General features: G+C 34.5%; 1 protein-coding gene across 1 annotated transcript; it reads left to right on the forward strand.

The window, feature by feature from the left end:
- The first annotated feature begins 442 nt into the window (after nucleotides 1–442).
- LOC138713744 (solute carrier family 35 member F6-like) lies at nucleotides 443–24,056 on the forward strand. The gene is made up of 8 exons (XM_069846115.1): nucleotides 443–770; nucleotides 3,969–4,116; nucleotides 4,842–4,995; nucleotides 12,768–12,968; nucleotides 15,967–16,077; nucleotides 16,185–16,343; nucleotides 18,808–18,962; nucleotides 23,741–24,056. Exons 1-8 carry the CDS (start codon nucleotides 694–696, stop codon nucleotides 23,912–23,914), a joined length of 1,179 nt encoding a protein of 392 aa, XP_069702216.1. The 5' UTR covers nucleotides 443–693; the 3' UTR covers nucleotides 23,915–24,056.
- The last annotated feature ends 327 nt before the right edge of the window (nucleotides 24,057–24,383 follow it).

A 24,383-nucleotide genomic window follows, 5' to 3' on the forward strand; every position in this document is an offset into this window, starting at 1 on the left:
AATATTAGGTGAAAAGGGTAGGCTATAGTGCGTATATGTAAGATGTCAAGTTAATTTATTTCCGGAAATGTTTGGTGTATGAACTGAAGTACAGAGCAGACAGTCCCTCAGTTTATATGTAATATGTTTTAATATCAAGAATGACAGCCTTTTATTGTAATATAATTGAGGAGTAGAAGTTTGCAAATTACGTCTATTGTCCATAAAATATTGTACGAAGCATTTAATAAGCAATGATGAGTCCTTTAAATGTCCCAAATGTCAATGTCTTTTAAGTGTTCTGCTATGAATATATAGGGCAGAACAGCGCTCCGAGCGGCGGAATTGGCATTACGAGGGAACCACTTCAGACTCGTTTTTCAAGCTCTATGCGCCAGCTTGTATAATCTCGTAAGCAACGAGCTAGATACATCCAGGGCAGTCGTGGTAATCGAGGGACAGAATCGATACAGTTCAGGTAGTCGGCACTGTCAAATAATCGATCTTAATGTTATCAGCTGTGCTCATGCTCATGACCGATTGACAGTTCGTCATACAGCTGTAGACGCTATAGTTGATATACAAAAGCTTAGTCATGTGATAAACGACAACTTTTAATGAATCACCAGACTTAATTCTTTGTTTGAAGACTGAGAAACCGGCGCTTTGCAAATATAAATTGCTGTAAGACAATAGTTTGTACTGAATAGCAAAATGGGCTGGACCAAATTTCAAGCTTTAATTGCAGTGGTTTTAGTGTTTACAGGTTCCTTAAATACGTTAAGTACAAAGTAAGTATTTTAATACATTTAATCGCATGTAAAATTCAAAGAGTCCCCCAAACTTGAAAAATAGAAAGGACAACTCTGTGATTAAAAAAATAGCGCTATGTCATCCAGTATTATCTAGTGAAAATGTGATCACATTCGAAGTCTGTGATATGGTTACAAATTCAATGTTATCAGCGTATAGTGGAAGTTTCTGAATACAAATAATGCCTTAGCGATGACTTAATTCCGATATTGTCACTACATTTCATAATGCACATAAGTTATATTATGAAACATATGTTTCCGATTTCATAGGCTGTATGAGAAAGTTTGTTTAAATAGAGGCCTATATGTTTGATGGGCCTAGTTTATTAATGCAGGAAATCGAAACTTTAATGATCATAAGTTACTGTTTTGTGTTAGTAAGAGTATTTTGAAATATAGCAAGACGCTGTTGACACTGGCATTTTCGTTATTAATGTCCAATGTAAACAATTTGTGGGGAATGAGTTTAGAGAAAATTAGCACATTACCATTTCCCAGAATGTGTTGGTGCATATTTACACTAAACCTAAACTTACTGTATGCAAGCTATAGGGCCTACTAAAACTATAAACTAACCTAACCTGTCTCAGATTCAGGAAAGATTAGGTTAGGGTTTTAGTAGGCCTATACACTAAGTTTAGGCTTAGTGTAAGACTGGCCTATGTGCAGCGATACATTCTGAGAAATTGTCCATTTTTCCCTGTCGTTACGATCTACAGTATATTCAAATTGGTATAGAGAAGGTAGGATAAAGAGTATAAAAATTTGGTTATTTGTAAGAAGTCGTCGCTGAACGATTCACATCGTTTATAGTTCACTTCTATTGTTACACAACAAGATGGATGCACTGAACGATTCACATCATTTATAGTTCACTTCTGTGAACGATTCCATTGTCTATTGTTACACAACACACTAAACCTGGAGTAATTTAAGCTTATTAATCAAATAAATAATTCTACTTACTGTTTTTTATATGCTCACCTATATGTAATATCTATTTTATACTTATTTCATTGTTATTTTCCATCCAAAGATCATTAAGAACGATGAATATTATTTAATATCTCCTACCTTTCTTCAAATAGTGTTCATATGCCATGTTAATTTTCATTTGTTTTCATAAGTTAACAATGATGCACATTGGAAGCAACATATAAGAAATTATTTTCCTACACAATCCACGCTATATTCACGTTGTTTTGAAATGATTAATCGAAGATGGTTTGCTTATTGTTTATTACACGCACATTTGTATGTAATTTCTATTCCATACGTTTTTCTTCTATCCCCCGATCATTAAGAATGGTGAATATTGTTTATGCTTGTTTCCTGTATTTCTTAAAATAATGTTATGTGGCATGTTAGTTTTTATTTGTCGTTATTTACGTAAAAATGATGCGCCAAAAAATAAAAAAATAATAATAATTTCGTCCTCACTCCACATCCTATTTATTCACATTTGTTTTTCAGTGATTTATTAAAGAATGTACCGGTATTTAAAATACTAATAATTTAGAAACATGTTACATAAATCATCCTTGTGCCAAAACAGAATGCTCCCTGGACCAAACTGTCGTATTTTGCAGTGGTCATCAGTACTCGCTGAAATGGGTAATAATAGTATAATAAAATAATGTTGTACGTAGCATTTAGAAACATGTTACATAAATCATCATTGTGCCAAAAGAGAATGCTCCCTGGACCAAATTATCGTATTTTGCAGTGGTCGTCAGTACTCGCTGAAATGGGTAATAATATAATATAATTGTTTTGCACGTAGCAAGCGGGGTATTGGGGCTGCAAGCCCCGATGATGATCCTACGTGTAGCACATGATGTAAAAAGCGGGGTATCGGGGCTCCAAGCCCCGATGATGATCCGACGTGTAGCACATGACGTAGACAGCAGGGTATCGGGGCTGCAAGCCCCGATGATGATCCGACGTGTAGCACACGATGAAAAAAGCGGGGTATCGGGGCTGCAAGTCCCGATGATGATCCGACGTGTAGCACATGATGAAAAAAGCGGGGTATCGGGGCTGCAAGTCCCGATGATGATCCGACGTGTAGCACATGATGAAAAAAGCGGGGTATCGGGGCTGCAAGTCCCAGTCCCAATGATGATCCGACGTGTAGCACATGATGAAAAAAGCGGGGTATCGGGGCTGCAAGTCCCGATGATGATCCGACATGTAGCACATGATGAAAAAAGCGGGGTATCGGGGCTGCAAGTCCCGATGATGATCCGACGTGTGGCACATGATGAAAAAAGCGGGGTATCGGGGCTGCAAGTCCCGATGATGATCCGACGTGTAGCACATGATGTAAAAAGCGGGGTATCGGGGCTGCAAGCCCCGATGATGATCCGACGCGTAGCACATGATGAAAAAAGCGGGGTATCGGGGCTGCAAGTCCCGATGATGATCCGACGTGTAGCACATGATGAAAAAAGCGGGGTATCGGGGCTGCAAGCCCCGATGATGATCCGACGTGTAGCACATGATGTAAAAAGCGGGGTGTCGGGCACTTAAAAGTGCCTTTTGGAAAGCATGGTGATGCGCATTTGACAAACCCAGTGTACGTACTTGCTAATAATCCCTTTTTATTTGTCGTTATTTACGTAAAAATGATGCGCCAAATAATAATAATAATTTCGTACTCACTCCACTTCCTCTATTCACATTTGTTTTTCAGTGATTTATTAAAGAATGTATCGGTATTTAAAAGACTAATAATTTAGAAACATGTTACATAAATCATCCTTGTGCTAAAAGAGAATGCTCCCTGGACCAAATTATCGTATTTTGCAGTGGTCGTCGGTACTCGCTGAAATGGGTAATAGTATAATATAATATAATTATGTTGTACGTAGCAAGATCGATTATTCAATTGATAGGATATTTTATGAGGTTGTCATGACTGAGGTATCTATTGTCAATTGCTTTTATTTGTCAGAAGGCCTTGACTGACGGGTATATAAGGACTGGCGCTCTTATCGGTGGAGGTTGGGGTTTGGGACGGCTCACAAGTAACAAGAGGAGAAGGGATAGAGACATCTACTATTTTAAAGATTTATGTCGTTCACTAGATGAGTTGATTCAACTAACCTGGAAATAATGTGAATCGTTCAGCGACGACTTCTTGTAAATAACCAAAAATTTTTTGCTTTCCAGATGGGCTGATCGTATGGAGGCAGAGGGTTCAGATGGTAAATCAAGAAAATTTAATCATCCTTTTGTTCAAGCTGTTTCAATGTTTATTGGAGAAATGCTTTGTTTTCTGGCATTCAAATGTCTCTTTTTTTACTATTTTCGAAAACATGTAAGTACAATACTAGCAAAGATTTTAACTAAAAAGCATGTGAAGACATTATAGGCCTACATCAAACTTGTAGAAAATATGTTCTTCTAAACTTATTTAAGATTTATTCATTTGAGAAATATTTGAGGGAAATAAAGCATTTTATTATAAACCGTCAAAGTTTTGGGGAAGGGCTATTTTTTTTTTTTCAAATAAAGTTGCCGGGATGTTGAGTTTCAGGAAAAAAAAAAGTACTCTTTGGACGGAATGAAGAAAATTACGGACTTGTCCATGGAATAAAATTGTGAAAGGACTGTCTTCTATACAGGGGCAGTGGCATTTTCCTCTAAGGTTAGAGCCCAGTTTAGTTGTATGTGTATTAATCGAAAATTAGGGGCTAGAAAATATTGAGAATAGAACGCATGTTTATATGACATTGTTTTCGATTAATACACACACACCTAAACTGGGCTCTAACTTCAGAGAAATGCCATTATCCCTTTATGGAAGCGCGTCCTTTTGAAATAGTACTTTGTTAGATCTTGTAATAGTTAAAGCAACACTTGCAAGAATACCGGTATGTTCAACTTAAACCCGTAGGCTTATAAAACATTCATCAAGGAGATGAAGCTTGAAAATATTCTTTAGATCGAATGTGAAAATTATAACTCTTTTACATTGCATTTGGTTTGGCCTGTGCCTGAAACATCACTTCAAGATTATGCAAACTATATATATATTTTTAGGATGGATCCCATGATGAGATGAAAATACTTAAAGGAAATCGTTCATTCAACCCTTTTCTTCTCCTTCCACCTGCGATGTGTGATATGGTGGCTACATCTGTTATGTATATTGGTCTTACACTTACATATGCTTCGTCATTCCAGATGCTTAGAGGTGAGTTGAGCAACTTAAGACTTAGGCCTACTTTCTATTGTTTTTCATAATGTTAGTATTTTGTCAACGAAAGTTGGATCAAAATGAAATTGGAAAACCCCATGCTCCTTGAAGTTCCTTAAAACAAGATCTTTTCATCACAGGGATATATTAATTACTATTATGGTGTGCCATATCTCTAGAATTGTACAGAGTGGGCAGATTTAAAGTCTGAAACATTGTTCAGCTGGTCAGCAGCCCAAGCTCCGTGCAGTTGCTAGTATTCCCCTCTATTAAATTGCGGTGCTGTTCTCATATGCAGTCAGTTGTGAGTGAGATTTCATCGAAGTAGGACAGCTGTGTTGTGCAGTCATGAGTGAAATTTCATTAGAGAGCACAGTAGTGTTGTGCAATGGTGAGATATTGCGATTATTGAAGAATAAGATTCTGGTAACAACTTCATTACCCAACTGATGACAAAACAAAGGTAGTGACGACGACGTAATATAATATTCCGGTAATTCGGTAAAAAACGGTGGTCAATATGGCGGACATCATCGAGGATCAGGACAAGTTAGGTTTGGTTTATTCAGGTTTTGGTATGCCTACCAAAAAATGTATAATATGCAAGACAAACCAAAAAACTCAATAAACCATATCTAACCTGTCCTCGATGTCATTGATGTCCATTATATTGACCAAAGTTTTATACCAAATTATCAATATTCCCGCCAACAAAACTCACTACGGGACCAGTGAGGTAAATAGGGGTTTTGAATGGGGACAATTTCAATAGAAAAATTTACATTGAGTATCATAATTTAGGCTACAATAGTGCCCTTCCACTCAGCTGTAATTACAATACGGGGAGGGGGGTGGGGAATATAGTATCCTAAAATACAATGAGCCTTCCACTCATCTGTAGAATATGATACGAAAAATATAAACTTTCAAAAACATATCATAAAATACTGTAGGCCAAACATAGTATCATAAAAAAGTCCGCCAAGTTAACTCTGTGGTAGCGCATGTATTTCCTACTGAGTGATGTAAGGGGTTGTTGGACAATAACTTCATATAGGTCAAAATTACATAAATTCTTACTTAACAAATTAATTGCTGATTAATATTTATTACATATAATGAAACTAACATCTGTCCATTCTTATTATTATCATTAATTTCTCTAAATAGATTTACAAAACCTCTAATGGCAATTACATTAATATTCTCATTATAGAAATATATTTTAGATTTATATATATATTTTTTTTCTCCCTGTAACATAGTTCTAGTAAGCTTATATTAAATTAATTTTCATCATTTTACTAGCTATCTCAAATCTCAAATTAATTATAATTGATTGAATTAAATTAGCTCATAAATTAAGTTATTACTTTACCTTATAGGTTTATCTAAATTTAAATAAATATGTAGTCTACTAGTCGTTAAAACTTAACTGAAGAATATTAAATATGAATTGTATTGATTAAGGCTGGTTAAGTGGAAGAGAAGGCCTTATGGCCTTAATTCTGCCAGCGAAAATAAAACATTATTATTATTATTATTATTATTATTATTATTATTATTATTAATGTATCTTTTCTCTTAAAAGGGACAATCCCTGATTGTTAATCTGGCATTTGTTTAAATCTGTCAGTACCTTCAGCATTGAACATAATCGATTATCTTGCTTAAACTTTTCGTCTTCCCTCTCTTGTGGAAAGAGCCATGAAATGTCATGTTACATAATCACAAGTTTATATTTTCTTGAAGATAATGTACTTATTACCAAGTTTAACAGGTTTCACAATGTTTGGGTACAACTCATCGAACATCTAACGAGACTGCATTACCTTTGAAAACTAGTCTAGAATTGCACAGAACTGTGTGTTGAGTAAGTTTTATTTATTCTTGACATCAGGTTATCTGTAATAGATAATGAAGTCAGTTGATAAGCTTTCGTTAATAAAGATACCTGCAGATAATAGCTGTAAGGTTAATGCTTTACAATGTATGAGGTAGTTTGGAAAAAATTATGCAAGAGAAATGTTGAAAAAGATTCTGTGTATTTGTTTGTAACTTAAATTGATAAAGAAAAGGTGGGATTGTGGGGAGAAAATACAAGTTTTATTTAAGACATTTCTTTAAATTAAAGTAACTCTCGAATATTTGATTAATTAAAATGTGTCTCAGTGAAACATACAGCAGAGTTCGTATAGGTCAGTTTCTGTCAGATGCGTTTCCAATTCACTGTGGGCTAAAGCAAAGAGATGCATTATCACCTTTACTTTTTAACTTTGCTCTAGAGCAGACGTCTCAATAGGGCCTTCTCAGAGCATTTCCTCCTCTTTCTCTTTTTCAATGTAAGAGTGGAACAAGATGCAGGAGCAGTTCGCGTTTCTCCGGATGACGTCATTGACCGCGACATTTGAGTAGACATCTGCAACCGCTACGATGTAACAGTCGGTCATTGTGTCCATCTCCGAGGAAAGAATGTTCTTATTACCGCAAATGTATGAAGAAATAAAAGCTTTCATAGGGGAAGCGAAATTGTGGGAGACGCAAGTTTCAGTGGGTAACTGTTACCTCTTTATTAATCTAAAATTGTTACCTGATTTGAATCAAGACCAGTGTAACAAATATAATGAAATACTCAAGGACTTGAGAAAAGAATTTCAGACCAGATTTAAGATTTGAATAGTTCTAATTGAAAAAAAAATTGCTTGTGAATTTCTAAGATGTTTAGGTTATTTTTAATTATTGAAAACATTACGAAATATATTACTTAACTATTATTGTAATTAATATATTAATATTAGAGTAACGTAAGAATACTTACTTTAACAACCAACAAGTTTAATTGTAATTTTATTATTATTATTTAATTGAGTTTTATTTTATTAAATATAGTATAAACTTAAAAAAAAAGAGCGATACCAAAAACCTTTACTAGAAATGAAATATTGTTATTGTTTGGTCAACTGTCCGAAGACAGGTCTGAACCTCACAAGTGATACCAACAAGGCACCACTTATGAGTCAACTAGGCCAGGAAATAATGGAGTAAGGTGGCCAGTTCCTTGTGCTTAAATAATTACGTAACATGTATGGTTCTTAATGCTTCAGATGTCTTCTTTTTACTCATTGATAGTATATAATTAGAAAATAAATGTATTATTATTATATTATTGTTATTGAAAACTACTTAAGAAATTCCTTCCGAAAACAACCGTCTATTGTGACAGTACAACTCAAAAGTGCAGCTTTGTGGCATTTCTCCCGCGACAGTTACAACTTAGCTCGCTCATGCTTGTAACATTAATCAGCGATCGGCTATCTTCGGGTATTGCACTTATCTCTTCAGCTGACTATGTTATCTATACTCGCTCTCTGTGACAACTTTTATGCGTTGGCCTTGAGACGCCTGCTCTAGAGTATGCCATTAGGAAAGTCCAGGATAACAGAGAGGGTTTGGAATTGAACGGGTTACATCAGCTGCTTGCCTATGTGGATGACGTGAATATGTTAGGAGAAAATCCACAAACGATTAGGGAAAACACGGGAATTTTACTGGAAGCAAGTAAAGAGAGAGGTTTGAAAGTAAATCCCGAAAAGACAAAGTATATGATTATAGCTGGTTCACAATAAATCAGGAATGGAAACGACAACGGGAACGAGAACGGAAATATTGTTAAAATAAATGTATTTAAATGTGAGCATTCACAATTAACTTTTGTGAATGCCCACATTTAAATACGTTTATTTTAACATTATTTCCGTTCTCGTTCTCGTTGTCGTTTCCATTCTCGGTTTATTGTGAACCAGCCTTATGTCTCGTGACGAGACTATTGTACAAAATGGAAATATAAAATTGGAAATTTATCTTTTGAAGAGGTGGAGAAGTTCAAATATCTTGGAGCAACAGTAACAAATATAAATGATATTCGGGAGGAAATTAAACACAGAATAAATATGGGAAATGCCTGTTGTTATTTGGTTGAGAAGCTTTTATCATCCAGTCTGCTGTCAAAAAATCTGAAAGTTGTTGTTGTTGTTGTTGTTGTTGTTATTGTCTAGTGCCTTGCATTTGGCTATGAAGCCATTAGCAGTCGTGCTTTCCAATACTTTTGAACTGTAGTTTCTTCTGATCTTAATGCTTCACAGGTCTTCAAGTGGTCTTCATTCTTTTCTGCTGGATCGTTACACAGGACACATATGGGTGAAGCAAAATCTGAAAGTTAGAATTTATAAAACAGTTATATTACCGGTTGTTCTTTATGGTTGTGAAACTTGGACTCTCACTTTGAGAGAGGAACATAGGTTAAGGGTGTTTGAGAATAAGGTGCTTAGGAAAATAATTGGGGCTAAGAGGGATGAAGTTACAAGAGAATGGAGAAAGTTACACAACACAGAACTGCACACATTGTATTCTTCACCTGACATAATTAGGAACATTAAATCCAGACATTTGAGATGGGGAGGGCATGTAGCACGTATGGGCGAATTCAGAAATGCATATAGAGTATTAGTTGGGAGGCCGGAGGGAAAAAGACCTTTAGGGAGGCCGAGACATAGATGGGAAGATAATATTAAAATGGATTTGAGGGAGGTGGGATATGATAGAGAATGGATTAATCTTGCTGAGGATAGGGACCAATGGTGGGCTTATGTGAGGACGGCAATGGACCTCCGGGTTCCTTAAAAGGCAGTAAGTAAGTAAGTAACTCTCGATAAGAACTGAAAATAATTTGTACAATTATTATTCATATACTTATTTTAATTCTCCTCCAGTTCTCTCATATCAAAGTCATATTTGTTCAGCTTATTACTTTTTATCTCAGAACTATATTGAGTTAAATTATTAGGATTATACCCAGGATGTAAACTGTAACACCTGTTGCAAACTGGAAGTCTGAATATATTATTTTAATGTACCGAAGTACATATGATATTTCCATGCAGATATTCTGCGTCATCATACGATGAAAGAGTAATGGAACGGAGAAAAATTCTCTCTGGCGCCGGGACTTGAACCCGGGTTTTCAGCTCTACGTGCTGCTGCTTTATCCACTAAGCCACACCGGATACAACCCCAACGCCGGTTAGAATCGTCTCAGATTAAGCTCCAACTCTTGGGTTCCCTCTAGTGGCCGCCCTCTGCACTACATCATAGATGTCTATGAACGCAGGACCGAAGTCCACACATGTGCTGAGGTGCACTCGATATGAGTGACTAATTGGCCGGGATCCGACGGAATAAGCGCCGTCTTAGTGGATAAAGCATCAGCACGTAGAGCTGAAAATCCGGGTTCAAGTCCCGGCGCCGGAGAGAATTTTTCTCCGTTCCGTTACTCTTTCATCGTATGGAAGTCTGAAGTTGGAGTCTGAACTGAGTGGTTGAATTACAGTTTGGTACACAACTTGGTCTCGTATTGTTTGTAAAGAGTTGTTGGCAGGGCAGAAGAAAGAGTTTGGCTTGCTCCACCCTCTTTTCCTGATACATACAGATACGAAATTAAAATTTAGAGCAAGTCTTGATGAGATTCCACATGTATGTAGGCAACAATTTCACACAAAGCATAGGGACAGGGATTCTTGTTTACTGCACATGTGCAGTGTTTTGTAATTGAAACTTAAACAATAAGGTAGCTCCAAATTTTATTTCCATATCTGTAAATCTATTATCAGCAATTATCTCACTATAGTGTGTCATAGGAAGAACAGTTCTTTGTATGCATCTGAAATCTGTTTAGTGTAATAATTTATAATTCCATTAGTGTTCTTATTGTTTAAACTTGAACAGCATTTTAATGCTAATATTTTTTGTATTCATTAAACAATATTAAATTAATGACATTATCTATTTATAATGTCTCACTCACAAGGTGCATTAAATCTAATTAAAAAGTGCATTAGTAGAATCAAAAATATTGTATAATATTGAGATATGGGGTAGTAGGTTATTCAGAAACATTGATAAAGTAAGAGCCAAAATGTGTAGAACATTTTTACGAATACTGGAGAATGCTTCTAACCTGGCAGCATTACTAGAGATGGGAGCCGATTCGAGTCTGGGAATTATTCTAGAAAGAAAAATAAAATATGTAGGTAATATTTTGTTTAGGAATGATTCAGCAATTATGAAAACTTGTATCTTTTATATGGAAGCCGCTAATTGGAAATCGAATTGGCTGAAAGAGTTGGAACGAGAAATAAACAGATTAGGTCTAAATTGGCTATGGAGAGAACTAGGGTCTATAAACACGAAAACTATTGGAAGAATAGTAAAAGAGAGGGCAAACGAAATTTCGAGGTAAGATATTTTTAGTAATATTAAAGACCTAGGATCACTAAAATACTATAGGGAGATTAAACAGTTTTGGGAACAAGAATATATTACACTAAATTCAAGGGAAGAGAGAACAGGAATGGCATGGTGGAGATTAGGTATCTGGAGACTCAAGAATAAGAGAGGGAACGTAGAGAAGGATAAATGTCCTTCATGTGGACTAGCGGAAGACGCAATGCATATTGCGTTAAAGTGTCAGGCAACGAATGATATGAGAAACAGTTGGGTGGATAAAAAATTTCTACAAATAAACACTATAGTAGCTTATAAAAAAATGAATGGTCCCCTAAATGCCAGCAATCTGCATAAATTAGGAAAATTTCTTTTTAGAGTTAAAATTAGATGGGAAGAGAAAGTCAAAGCTCTAACGGATATGGAATTACAAATGTCGATAGTCAGACATGATAGGAAACTATGAAAAGTAGTCATTGAAGTTAACAGAATAATTTTTAAGAGTTCGAGTATAGAAATGAAAAAGTTAAAGTAAGAGTTTCAAATACAAGAGCTATACTTATTATTACTTATTGTCAGACTGCAAAGCAGCTATTCTATCAATAGTCTCTAAACACACACCTTCATCTCAAACAGCAGAAATAACTAAAATGCTCTCTCAATTAATATCACTCAATAAAAGAGTTGTATTCCAATGGATACCATCCCATTGTGGAATCCTGGGAAAACGAGAATGCGATGCTTTAGCAAAGAAGGGCAGCACTGCTACTTACAGACCTGTTACTAAATCTACGTATTACTCTGTGAAAAGATTTATTAAATCTACATACTCAGACTTCAACAAACAAAATTTGATAACACAATCTCAAGGGAAAAAGTGGAACTCTCTGCATCATAATCCACAGTTAATTCCCTATTTATCACGCAAATCGTCTGTAGCTGCATTTAGATTGGCAACAGGCCATGATTGTTTGGACAAACACCTGCATAGAATTGGAATATATCAGTCCCCTAACTGCCCATTGTGCAATTCAAACAAAAAAATAGATTCGGAACACCTGTACTTCAGTGGCTGACTATGATAATATCTTTGAAAAATATTGGAGTGCAAGAGGTCAAATGACTTTGTCAAACACCTGGCATTAGAAAACAACAGCAACAACTTATTATTAATTTTCTTATTATTATTATTATTATTATTATTATTATTATTATTATTATTATTATTATTATTGTGAATGGAGGATGATACGTATAGGTTCAATATGTACTGTTTTTTGTAATATTTATATAGAGTGTGATGGCAGATTAAGAATTGGAACACATCTAATCCGCCGTGACGTGAACAAAGATTGATGAAATATAAATCAATTAATTAAAAAAGTAATCAAAATTCTTGTAATGAAAACAAACTGAAAGAAATAATTTGTTTAATGACTTAGGTGAATGATAACATTTTAATATGTCTGTCCATCCATGTGTGTCTGCAGGAGCTGTGATTGTATTTGTTGGAATATTAACTACGATTTTCTTGCACCGAAGACTGTGTCTACGAGAATGGATGGGCATATTCTTGGTGATTTGCGGTCTTGCTCTTGTTGGGGTATCAGACTTATTTGCACCATCCACAGTTGAGCTTACTAATATTCATGTGAAATCTTCAAACCATTCCACAGGACAGATTATTTTAGGTGCGTATGCCATACTGTTTTAAAAGACGAGTTTAAATTATGAATTCGAAGGACTAAGTGTGACATTGCAAAGAAAGTACTGTTTATAATGCAGTAAATGATGAGATTTAAGTAACTTTATAATTAGAGTAATGCCATTAGTCCCCAAATGGAATTGTCATACAAGAGGTGCAATCGTTATCACACATTTTATGTTCATGATTACCATGCTTACCTCTGTGGTCAACAGGAGTGAAACTTTTGAAATATCCTTATATTCTGATTTTTTTGTTTTCAATTAGATGAGCCTTTTCCTTCCTATTTCCCTTGGCAGTAAAAAGACGTCTTTTCGAAATTTAGAAAATCCCTTACTGCATGTCCAAATTAGCTTATGGGAGTTTTTCACATGATATATGAACGACACACGACATCTATTATATTTTTCATTCACTCTTGAGAGCAACAAATATCACGTCACCAGAAACAGACGCAGCTATTGGCTGCCTGGCATAGATCACTCGTATTAGATATGCGACCGAAAATTTACTTTTTAAAAGAGATGGGGAAGGATCCCGCAATTTGTTAATATTATGTGTACAAAGACAAGACTATTATGTATTGCATGAAAGTAGGGTGACCAGATTCACATCGATAGAAAAGGGGACACAAAGCTTCAAAAAGGAGGACATTGTTCAAAAAAAGAGGACAAAAAATATGTACTTTGTTTTAGGCTTAGGCCTGTATTATAGTATAAACTAGTGGCTTGTGCAGCAAGTGCTGCAAACTAAGTTCATTAGACATTCAAATAAAAATTTTTAAGATTTATTTTCAATAAAGAATACCAGACATTTTGAAAGTTATTTCCTTCCGTAATAATGAAACATACTCCCTCTGAATGGTTTTGTATGGCAAATATTTTCTCTTGAACCTACCCACCTTCAGGTTTTGAGTTTCAACGCGAAAACGCAAGTAACAATGTTAGGACGATCAGTGGTTTTTTCATGTGGGAGTAAAGCAATAACTATTTCAGGTCATTGTGGATTCTAGGTGAAAATTTAAAAAATGTCTGGTTTGCTATGCTATGCATCTTGGTACAGCTGCTGCATGTAGAGCTTGAAATGTAGAGGGTAAAACCATTTTATCCTGCTAAGAGATCTTGCTGAAATGATCCGGAGACTACATAATTTTGTAGGCTTCTTATTTTATCTGTTAGTAATACCTTTTGGTCTTTTCTCAGGAACTGTAATTTTTGCGCTCTCTCGAGCCAGTACTGAAGAGAATGACGCATATAAATATCTACACCACACAGTCATTAAATATATGAAAAAGACCCGACCACACTTGATTAATAACTATAAAAATATTTGATTTTTAATAACAATATTATTATCTTACGTAAGTTTTGTAGTTATATACTATATAGCCATCACTCAGTAAATTATAGAAATGAAGAACTAATTTAAGATATTCTCTATTCTATAACCCCAAAATGTTTCACTTTCATATCATCAATATAGCATTAATATGTATAATATTAATGAAAAGTAGTCACATCATGGCATTAACTTTAATAATATTTCATTTCTAATGGTAATAATGTCATCAAACCACCTCAAATTTTGTAGATTTTAATATCCAATACACCACAATTCTATTCAGAAAATTACACACCACAAAATCAGACTTGTAAATTATTTTTAGTAATTCTTGAAGTTTTTAATAACCAATTGAATTTGAGCTGTAAATATGCCAGCAATCCTGCAGGTCATGGCCTTCGTGTAATATCCTCTATAGCCTATTGTTTATTGTAGTGTGTTTTGTTTTATATTGAAATCCAATTTGTTCTCAAAACTGACGAAAGATGGATTTTTGGAAAATAGGAAAATTATGTAGGAAAACTAATGCTTCATTGAAAGTTACTATTTTTCTGAAAAACTTCGGGTTCCAAGCTTCAAAATGAGGGGTCAGTTATTAAAATCCGTTCAGCCGTTTTCCCGTAATTTCCATTACCAGTTCAAATTATATATATATATATATACATATAGATTACGTCAATATCTATTTTTTTACAAAATTTTTACAGTACAGATTTAGGCTTATATCATACCTAAAAGTATGTTAATATTACAAAATAATTATGATGAAACTTAATAATATTGATTTTACAGTTAGTTACATATGAAACTCAAGGTAACTATAATTATTAAAGAGGACAGAAAATATCTATTTAGATTTAGGCTTAGGCCTATATTATACTTAAAATTATGTCAATATCTATTTTATTACTGCATACTTATGATAAAACTTAATAATATAAAATGATTTTACAGTTAACTACATATGGAAGCCAAGGGAACTATATTATCAAAATACGTAAAAAGGCCGCACAAAATGTGTATTTAATATTACTTTGTAAGCAAAGAGAGTTGTGATCGTTGGCAAAGAGTATATTCCGTCGATGCTGCTGCCACCTACAGACAGATTACTTGAAAAAGGTGTCAAATCAGATCATTTCAAAATATCAGGCATACAAGTTACGAAAAGGAGGACATTTCTTGATTTTTTTTTTAAATCCGCCTAGACCCCGGACAAAGGCCTAAAAAGGAGGACATGTCCAGACAAAAGAGGACGTCTGGTCACCCTACATAAAAGTACCGGTACCATTAACTCAAAATTGAAAATTTTCGGCATAGACCACTCTCTCACTGTATGTCTCAATTTTAATTGAAATATGTTGACAGATTGCATTACTTTTTCATCAAATTTCCATACAAAACCAACTTCAACAGTAAGGGGATAAACTATTGATCACATGTAAAATCATCTCGCAGTCGTTTGCTTCGTTAGGAATCAGTCAAGAAACTGTGTCGGATATATTATGTTTGGTAGTGACAAATACTTGTATTTCCACTTAATCTTATTTTAACAAAACGTTTAAATAAATGCAACGTCTCTTAATATTTAAAATAAGATGTAAATTCGTGATTGCTGTACGATATACAAGCTTGTTCCCTTTCAGGCGATTTGTTGATTATTGGAGCACAGGTTATTGCTGCAACACAGATGGTGCTGGAGGAGAAGTTCGTAAGTGGATTAGACATCCCTGCCCTGCAAGCTGTGGGATGGGAGGGTAAGTACTCATATTTATACCTGATTGCTTTACGCAATGTGCATGTGTATGAGGAAGTGTTTTTAAAACATATTTGTGCATTGTTAACTTTGTTCTTTTGCCATTAGGTATATTTGGATTCAGCATCTTGGGTTTGCTGTTGATACCATTCTACTTCATCTATGTGCCTGCACCATTCAGTGATAATCCTAGGAATGTTCTAGAAGACGCGCTTGAGGCCTTTGTACAGATGGGAAATAATCCGTGGCTTATTTGTGCTATAATAGGTACGTAAATTGAACATACTGTAGAGTGTACACTCTAGTTTTTTTTCGTTTCTCTTTTTCTGTTTTTCCGGTTTCTTAAACTAGTTAGTATCTACCAGTGGCGTAGCGTCAATGTAAGCTAAAAAGCTCAGCTTCCCCAGTTAATAACAATTTCATAACAAACCTACAGTTTATAAACAAAATTATTTATTAATTTTAATACAATTTATATTTACGCGTTAAATATTGTGATGCGGCAGCTTAGGATGATTTGTGATGCAGCAGTAAACAAGAAGCCTGCACACATCAGCTTCCAATCCCCTCATTCTTCTGTGTAACCCACCCCGCAGATTTTCTATCTCTTTCTAACAAAACTACCCTGGTAGCAAGGCTCGCAAGAAGCTAGCTTTAACATTGAAAAGAATTTAGTTTCCGAGTTATCCCTTTCATGAGTTGTGTTTAGTTGAAGTGTTAGTGTGCATTGTGGCTGATATAATAAATAATGAGTGAAATAACAGTTTCTGACACCAATTTACTTGAATGTTTAAGACAATTACATTTTCAAGACTGACTTACGAACAAAAGTGTGATTTAAAAAACGACCGACTCCCTTGCTATCAGTGAAGGACACAACCAAGACAGACGCATACTTACGTAATTAATTACTAATACTGTATTTATTGACCGTTAATATTGTGCTTTCTCTAAAATATGTGACAGGGAGTAAGCTAATATTAAATTATACATATATGTGTCCATTTCTTAGAGATATGTGTAAACCATGAAATCATAATTTACTACGTACTATTTGAGGTCATGTCTTATCGGTGTTACTTACGAGGTTCGAACCACAAAAGTCTTAGTTACCAGTCTATCGTGCTCTGAGTGAACAAGGCTCTGAAATCAGCTACAAGGGTCGGTCCTGTTTTTTTGCCACAACTGTACATGGAAGACAATTTGAGTTAGCTTCCCCTGCTCAAAATTTCATCTACGTCACTGGTATCTACACCCATGCTTGAAGAGGGACTCGAACCTACAAACCTTCGGACCAAGCGATAGAGACATGCCATGCCACTACCGCTTGTGCCATCCAGGCCGGCCTCTAATAAATCATTATTATTATTATTATTATTATTATTATTATTATTATTATTATTATTATTATTATTATTATTATTATTATTATAATAAAACCGATTGTGGAAATGTTTTAAGCACTATAGCAGTAAAAAGTAACACATACACTAGAATCCCTATTAACTGAATCGTGATTTTACGAATTTTCGGATAAACCGAATCCCAGCAACGCGAAAAATAAAATTTTGATTTTAGCATTTTGCAGATGCTAAATTTGATTTATACTCTTAATTATGAACGAATTACTGTATTTGGAAAATGCTTGGAATGTTGTCAGTGAAATTTAATGCATTGTTTTAATTAAGTTAAAAATTAAATTTAAATTATAAACAGTGTGAGAGTGAGGTTTGTATCTTGTTGCTGCACCCTTCAGTTCTGATTTGTTCTTTAACCAAGTCAGTAGTAGCACTGTAGAAATCTAGCGACTTAAGTGATTTTTGTGATTATGGCGGAAAAAAGGAAGTATTTTTTTTTTGTGACAGTGCAAAAAAACTGAAAGTGATAAATTGAATGGACAAAAGTGAGTCGATTAAAAACATTTCTATTGACTATGGAGTTGGTGCATCATCTGTTTGCGATTGGAAAAAGAATAGAAATCAGATACAAGATTTCTGTGCAAAAATTGTTTCAAATGACTCTTTGAGTAATAGATCTACTATTAAATTAAAGTTCTTTTAACATGTAGGTACATTATGTAGTATACTAAACTATGTAAAGCACCTATGTTTCCAGTTTAACCAAATTTTAGTTTAAACGAATCACCCTTTGGTTCCACCTAATTCGGTTAAATGAGACTCTAGTGTATAGTAAAGTTTGTTCGAAGTGGAATCACAAAGGACTGAAAAATGTTCCTAAAATACCCATGTTTTGAACTCAAATTTAATTAATAATTTTCAGGTTTCAATTTTTTTTTATAAAATCAAGTATATGAGATAGAAAGACAATCTAAACACCAAAATATACCTGCAAATATTGTGTATAGATTCAAAGTTGAAGAGTAATAGCAAAAATTCTTCTCTTATACACAACAAACATAAGCCATTTGAAAGTGAAAAAAGAACAGTTGATACAGAAGTATGCATAACTGGATGTATAGCAATGTGGCAAGTGCGTATTCTTGCACCTATATTTTGAGATTGCTTGGCTGTTGTAATAACTGGTGACAAAACAAGCTACCAATACAAGCTTCATTAAAATACATGGTGATGCGGCCATAGTGACATTGTGTGAGATAGCCCTAATTACTTAATTCAAAACTAATTTTCCTCTTCATAGCATTAATATAGTATGATATTTTTTTTTTCTCTAAACTTGATAGAACATTCATAATCCGTATCCTTTTCACCAGGTACTGTGCTGAGTATAGCATTCTTCAATTTTGCTGGAGTCACTGTTACCAAAGAAATATCAGCCACAACCAGGATGGTTCTTGACAGCATCAGAACGCTTTTCATATATATAGTTTCATTGTCGCTAGGTTGGCAGAGCTTTTACTGGTTACAGGTAAGATTCTTTTCGTAGCTAGCTGTTACCAAGGTCTGTCGATAAGTCAGGTCTTCGCATGCCGTCATGTTTGTGCCATGTGTTTACATTGCACTGTGGTTGGGTTATGGAAGGAATTTGTGTTTAAATACGTATATTTCATAAGATAAGTTTCCAAAATGCCTGGATGTACTGACCCACATGGAGTTTGGATTAAATTGAGGTAACTTTCGACACAAATGTAAAAATAGGAATAATGGAGGCCAAAAGGGCAAAGTCAAATTCAAATGTAGTAACTAACTTCAGTAATTGATTGGGTTGTTCTAAGGCAGATATTAATAGCATTGGTTAGCAATATTGTTAAGTATGTAAAGTAAATTAGATTATTTAAATTAACAGAACTCATTTAATGCAAAAAATGTGCTAGCTGCTGAATTATTAGGTTTTCATAAAACTTACGAAAATAACTTCAAAATACAGTAATGTAAACAATATCTTTTATTCAAGATATATGCCTATTCACAAATAAAGTAACAATACAAGCAGAGAACTATATTTTAAAACAAATTTAAAAATAAAAAATGTTTCGTGCCTTTTACTCTTAAAGTAGCCCTACCTACTGTACGCTTTATGATAGATTACGTACAGGAATAGATTTAGCCTGGACCGAAAAAAAGGAGTGCCTTTCTGCGTAGTACAATATAATGGTGGTACCCAGGGCCACCGAGACTATTCATGGGCCCCTATGCAATCTTGTGATTAGGGCCCATTCAAACAAGTTACAGTAACCTATTGCTCTGAATACAATAAATTTACATAGAATAAATAATGAAGCAAACTGATGCACTAACAGACTTTTAAATATATTACAGTTTTCATTCTGTAGAAAACATTTTGTGAAATACATTTTCAGAAACCCTTAGCTGGGGATACGTAATAAATTTCAGTGAAAAACTTTTCAATTATCTAGGTCTAAATCTACATTCAGCAATCTAAAAAGTAACATTATCTATACTAATAATAAATCTGTAGGCGAAAAATGTCTGGTAATTTTCGATTTTCCAAAAATAATTGGTCCTAACATATACAGTTAACCACCCTGAAACCGAAAATCGCTTTTTTGAAATTTTTGTTTGTATATCTGTCTGTCTGTCTGTCTGTATGTTTGTTACCTTTTCACGCGATAATGCCTGAACGGATTTCGATGAAAATTGGAATATAAATTAAGTTCGTTGTAACTTAGATTTTAGGCTATATGGTATTCAAAATACATTATTTAAAAGGGGGGTTATAAGGAGGCCTGAATTAAATAAATCTAAATATCTCGCTTATTATTGATTTTTGTGAGAAATGTTACATAACAAAAGTTTCTTTAAAAATAATTTGCGATAAGTTTTATTCCTTGAAAAATTTTGATAGGACTGATATTTAATGAGATAAATGAGTTTTAAAATTAAAATAACTGCCATCTAAGGCCGTGTAATGAATTAAAAAAAAAATGACTTCGTCTATAAGGGGCCTTGGACAGCAACAATCGAAAGCTATGAAAGACAGCCTACAGATAATGTTTCTGTGTTTGTATGAAGTAATATCAGAAGCTAAATTAACCGATTTGTAGAATTAATTATTAATTCACCATTGGAAAGTGTAGTTTCTCTAGATGGACATAATGCTATAATGTTATTACAGTAACTTCTGAGTGAATCGAGGACAGGTAAGATTAAAATAGCTTCTTATGCACAGAAAACTTGATAGGCTATTCTGTATATTTGTTTCCAGTATTTCCTAAAATAATTTTTATGACCAAATGAGTGGTCTCTGGATCAAAATGATCGCATTTTAATTATGCAAATACAATTTAAATTAACATAATAAACGATTTATCTTTATATCAAACACGAATGTTTCCTGGATCAAATGTCCTATTTTAATTATGTAATTACTTTATATTTATTTCTAATGGGTGCAGCGGAGCGCACGGGTATGGCTAGTTAAATCATATTCCTTGTAATAGTAAAAATCAAAACATGTAAGAAATTTTCTTATATTGGAGGCAAGTGACTAAAACTGTAATAATAGTAATTACGCAAATGCCCTTAACAAAAATTTAGTCTTGCTTAAGCTGATGGGCCCCAATACATTTGCCCCCCTTGCCCCTCCCTGTCGGCGGTCCTGGTGGTACCATTGGGTTACGTGATGATTTCATGTGAAAATGCAAGAGGAAAAATCATTGGTTGGGTATATAAGAAACAAAGATGTTAGAGTGGTGTGTTACAATTTTGAGGTTATTTTTAATGACTTCAGTAGGTTTTTTCTCCCATTTGTTGTGCATAGCGAGATCGAAGATTCATCATATTTTCAATTACGTTCTATTAATATTGTTCTTGATACGTTTCAAATATTTATTGAATCTCCTGTCCATTTGAAGTGGTGTATTTTTTAAAGAAGAATAATAAATTGGTACCCTGAGGGACCTGCCTCTACCCTGGAAAACTCAGGCAGATTGGGTGGCCCAGAATTTAAACACAGGACCTTTTCAATAAAAGTCTCAAAGTACACTAGAGACTGAGCTACCCCACCGGGTCACATATTTTATAAGGCCAACCTGATATTTTCTTTCATATTATATAAGCTTTACTTTGTAAAATAAGTAGGCCTATAGCTATGCTGTTAGCTTCTCCGAGTTGGATATTAAAACGTTTCGTGTTTAAATGCCCATTTTGGACATTTTTGTGTGTTTTTTGTCTGTCTATTTTAAGTTAAAAGTGCCTACATCTTTGAGCTGTAGTAGTAACATTATAATATGAGCCATAACATTTGAAATACACCAAAGTTAGATAGCTTTTTTACATTTCTTATAATTATATACAGAGTGTATTACGAGGTTTTCCCCTGGTGATTCCTTGTGCTATTTGTGGAACAAAAAATGTAAATACAATAATGGGGTGACATTCGTAATTAAGGAGTTACAACAGATTTTCGAAACACGCCATGGTGTATGTAGCGGTAGACATGGTTGCGCAGGACTAATGACTGTAACGATCAAACAGTAAAGGCTGGTTCACAATAAATCGGGAGCGAGAAGCAGAGGACGTAAATATGAAAATTTTTTATTCACAATAAACCGAGAATGTAGACAACTATGCATATTGATATGCATGTCAATAACGATATGTAAAGTCAGTATTACACATTCTGATGTTATTTGTGTATAATTGACCAATGGCGTTCTCTCATGAGTACAAGGCAGCCAACATAAATACAGGTTAACCAACTTCGAAATTTCAACTGAAACATTTCATTAGGTATGGTACTATAAATATGCCCATGCATCTTTATTATCACAACCTATTTTAAGTCTACCATAATGTAAAATAATTAGAGAAGAAACATTTGCAATAGAACAAAAATGAACACAACAGTAGTTATTGAATTGAAGCATGAATATGTAGTGTGTAATACAACCAGTACAGTAATAAAATATGATTCACTTACGATCGGTGTTCAAAGAGAACCACGTATTCTCCTTCATTTTCTCATCTTTATACAAGGCGCGCTGCTTATTGTAAATGTGAGGATTTCAATATTAGAATCTCATCAAATAAAACTTGCTCCATGATGCACAGCACAGAACAAAATAATGCATAGGTTATGTCACAGTCTTCTTGCTACAAAATAGCTTTCAGATGGCAATAGAATGAATCTAGTGGGCTGTGATCGGAAACGTGAATGCCAGAGTTGAAACTTGACCAACTCTCTGTTCCCGATCCCGGGCTCCAGCAAGCTTCTCGTTAATTGTGAATGCTCACATTTAAATGTACACATTTTAACAATTTTACCATTTTCATTCCGATTCTCGTTTCCAGTTTATTGTGAACCAGCCTTAAGCAGTAGATACGTGAAGCAAGTGATACTTTCCCATAACAACAAGCACGTTGTTGATACTGCAGTCGTTGTTTACTATTGTTATCTCCTGTGTACATTGCTATACACGCAGTTCACACCCGTGCAAATCTTTGCCCTCAGCTGCAGAGAGGAAATTTTGAACATTTGCTGTAAATCCACTCTACATGCAAGAGACTGGTACAAAATGAAACACTTGTTTGTATTCCAACTATGATTTCCATTTTTGTCAATGACGTCCTCAAATAAAAAGTTTTTTCTGCTTTTTTTTCAAATTGCCGTAACTCCTTAATTATGAATATCAGCCATTACTGTATTTACATTTTTTGTTCCAAATAACATCAGGAATCGCCTCAATAAACCGGGGGAAAACCTGGTGATACACCTTGTATTATATCACTTCATATAGGCATTTATTTAATAAAGTCCGCATCTGTGGAGTAATGGTTAGCGCATCTGGGCACGAAACCAAGTGGCCCGGGTTCGATTCCCAGTCAGGACAAGTTACCTGGTTGAGGTTTTTTCTGGAGTTTTCCCTCAACCAAGTATGGGCAAATGCTGGGTAACTATCGGTGCTGGACCCTGGACTAATTTAACTGGCATTATCACCTTCATCTCATTCAGACGCTAAATAACTTGAGATGTTGATAAAGTGTCGTGAAATAACTTACAAAAAAATTATTTAATAATAAATCATAAACTTTCGGAGAACATTCTGCTTGACAGCAGCAACCGATGGTGCAAAGATGGCGGATAAATGCTTATACATTGGTGGAATGGGGTGAGAGGATCTGACTAACATCTAGAGACCTTGGCTGTTACAAATGAGTATCAAAAGTTCTTAGAATATAAACGTAATTATTGTTTATAACACATAATGTTGATATTTCTTTCAGATTCTGGGATTTATTCTGCTGGTATTTGGTATGGGTGTGTATAATAATTTGTTTGCTGGTCTTGGTCAGAGGCTACCACGTTGGAGGAACAGAGATGCAACACACAGTGATACTGACACACTCATCAGTCATCCTGCAGATGAACCAGAACCTAGACCTGGCGTGAATGCTTAACCACTGAATATCAGTATGTTGCAGATAACTAGCAGGACCAAAACTGATCTCGATTAGGAAGTATCATTGTTACATAGAAATAAATATACCTACTGTATATAATATATCAAGTCGATGCAAGAATAATGTCCTTTTTAAATGTTTTTAGTCGAATCTAAACTTAAGAATTTTTACCCTTCTGGAGTTACATTTCTGTGGTTAATGCAGGTTTATATTTAATTATAATTTTAGTAACTTGGAATAAGATAGTCATAAAGTTTGATTAATAAATTAGATTTATGAATATACTTGTCTATTTTGATTCTGCGTACACTACTTTTAACACTTGAATATAAGCAATTGATTAACTAGAGGACTTACTCGTGTTAATTATGTAAGTTTGTGCGGCTTACAGCTGTTTCGGTGCTTATCACACCATCCTCAGAGCCTACTAGATCTCGGCGTCATCTCGAACTTCTCTGCTGTTATG

Source organism: Periplaneta americana, chromosome 14 (genome assembly GCF_040183065.1).
Source record: "Periplaneta americana isolate PAMFEO1 chromosome 14, P.americana_PAMFEO1_priV1, whole genome shotgun sequence".
NCBI classification, from domain to species: Eukaryota; Metazoa; Arthropoda; class Insecta; order Blattodea; family Blattidae; genus Periplaneta; species Periplaneta americana.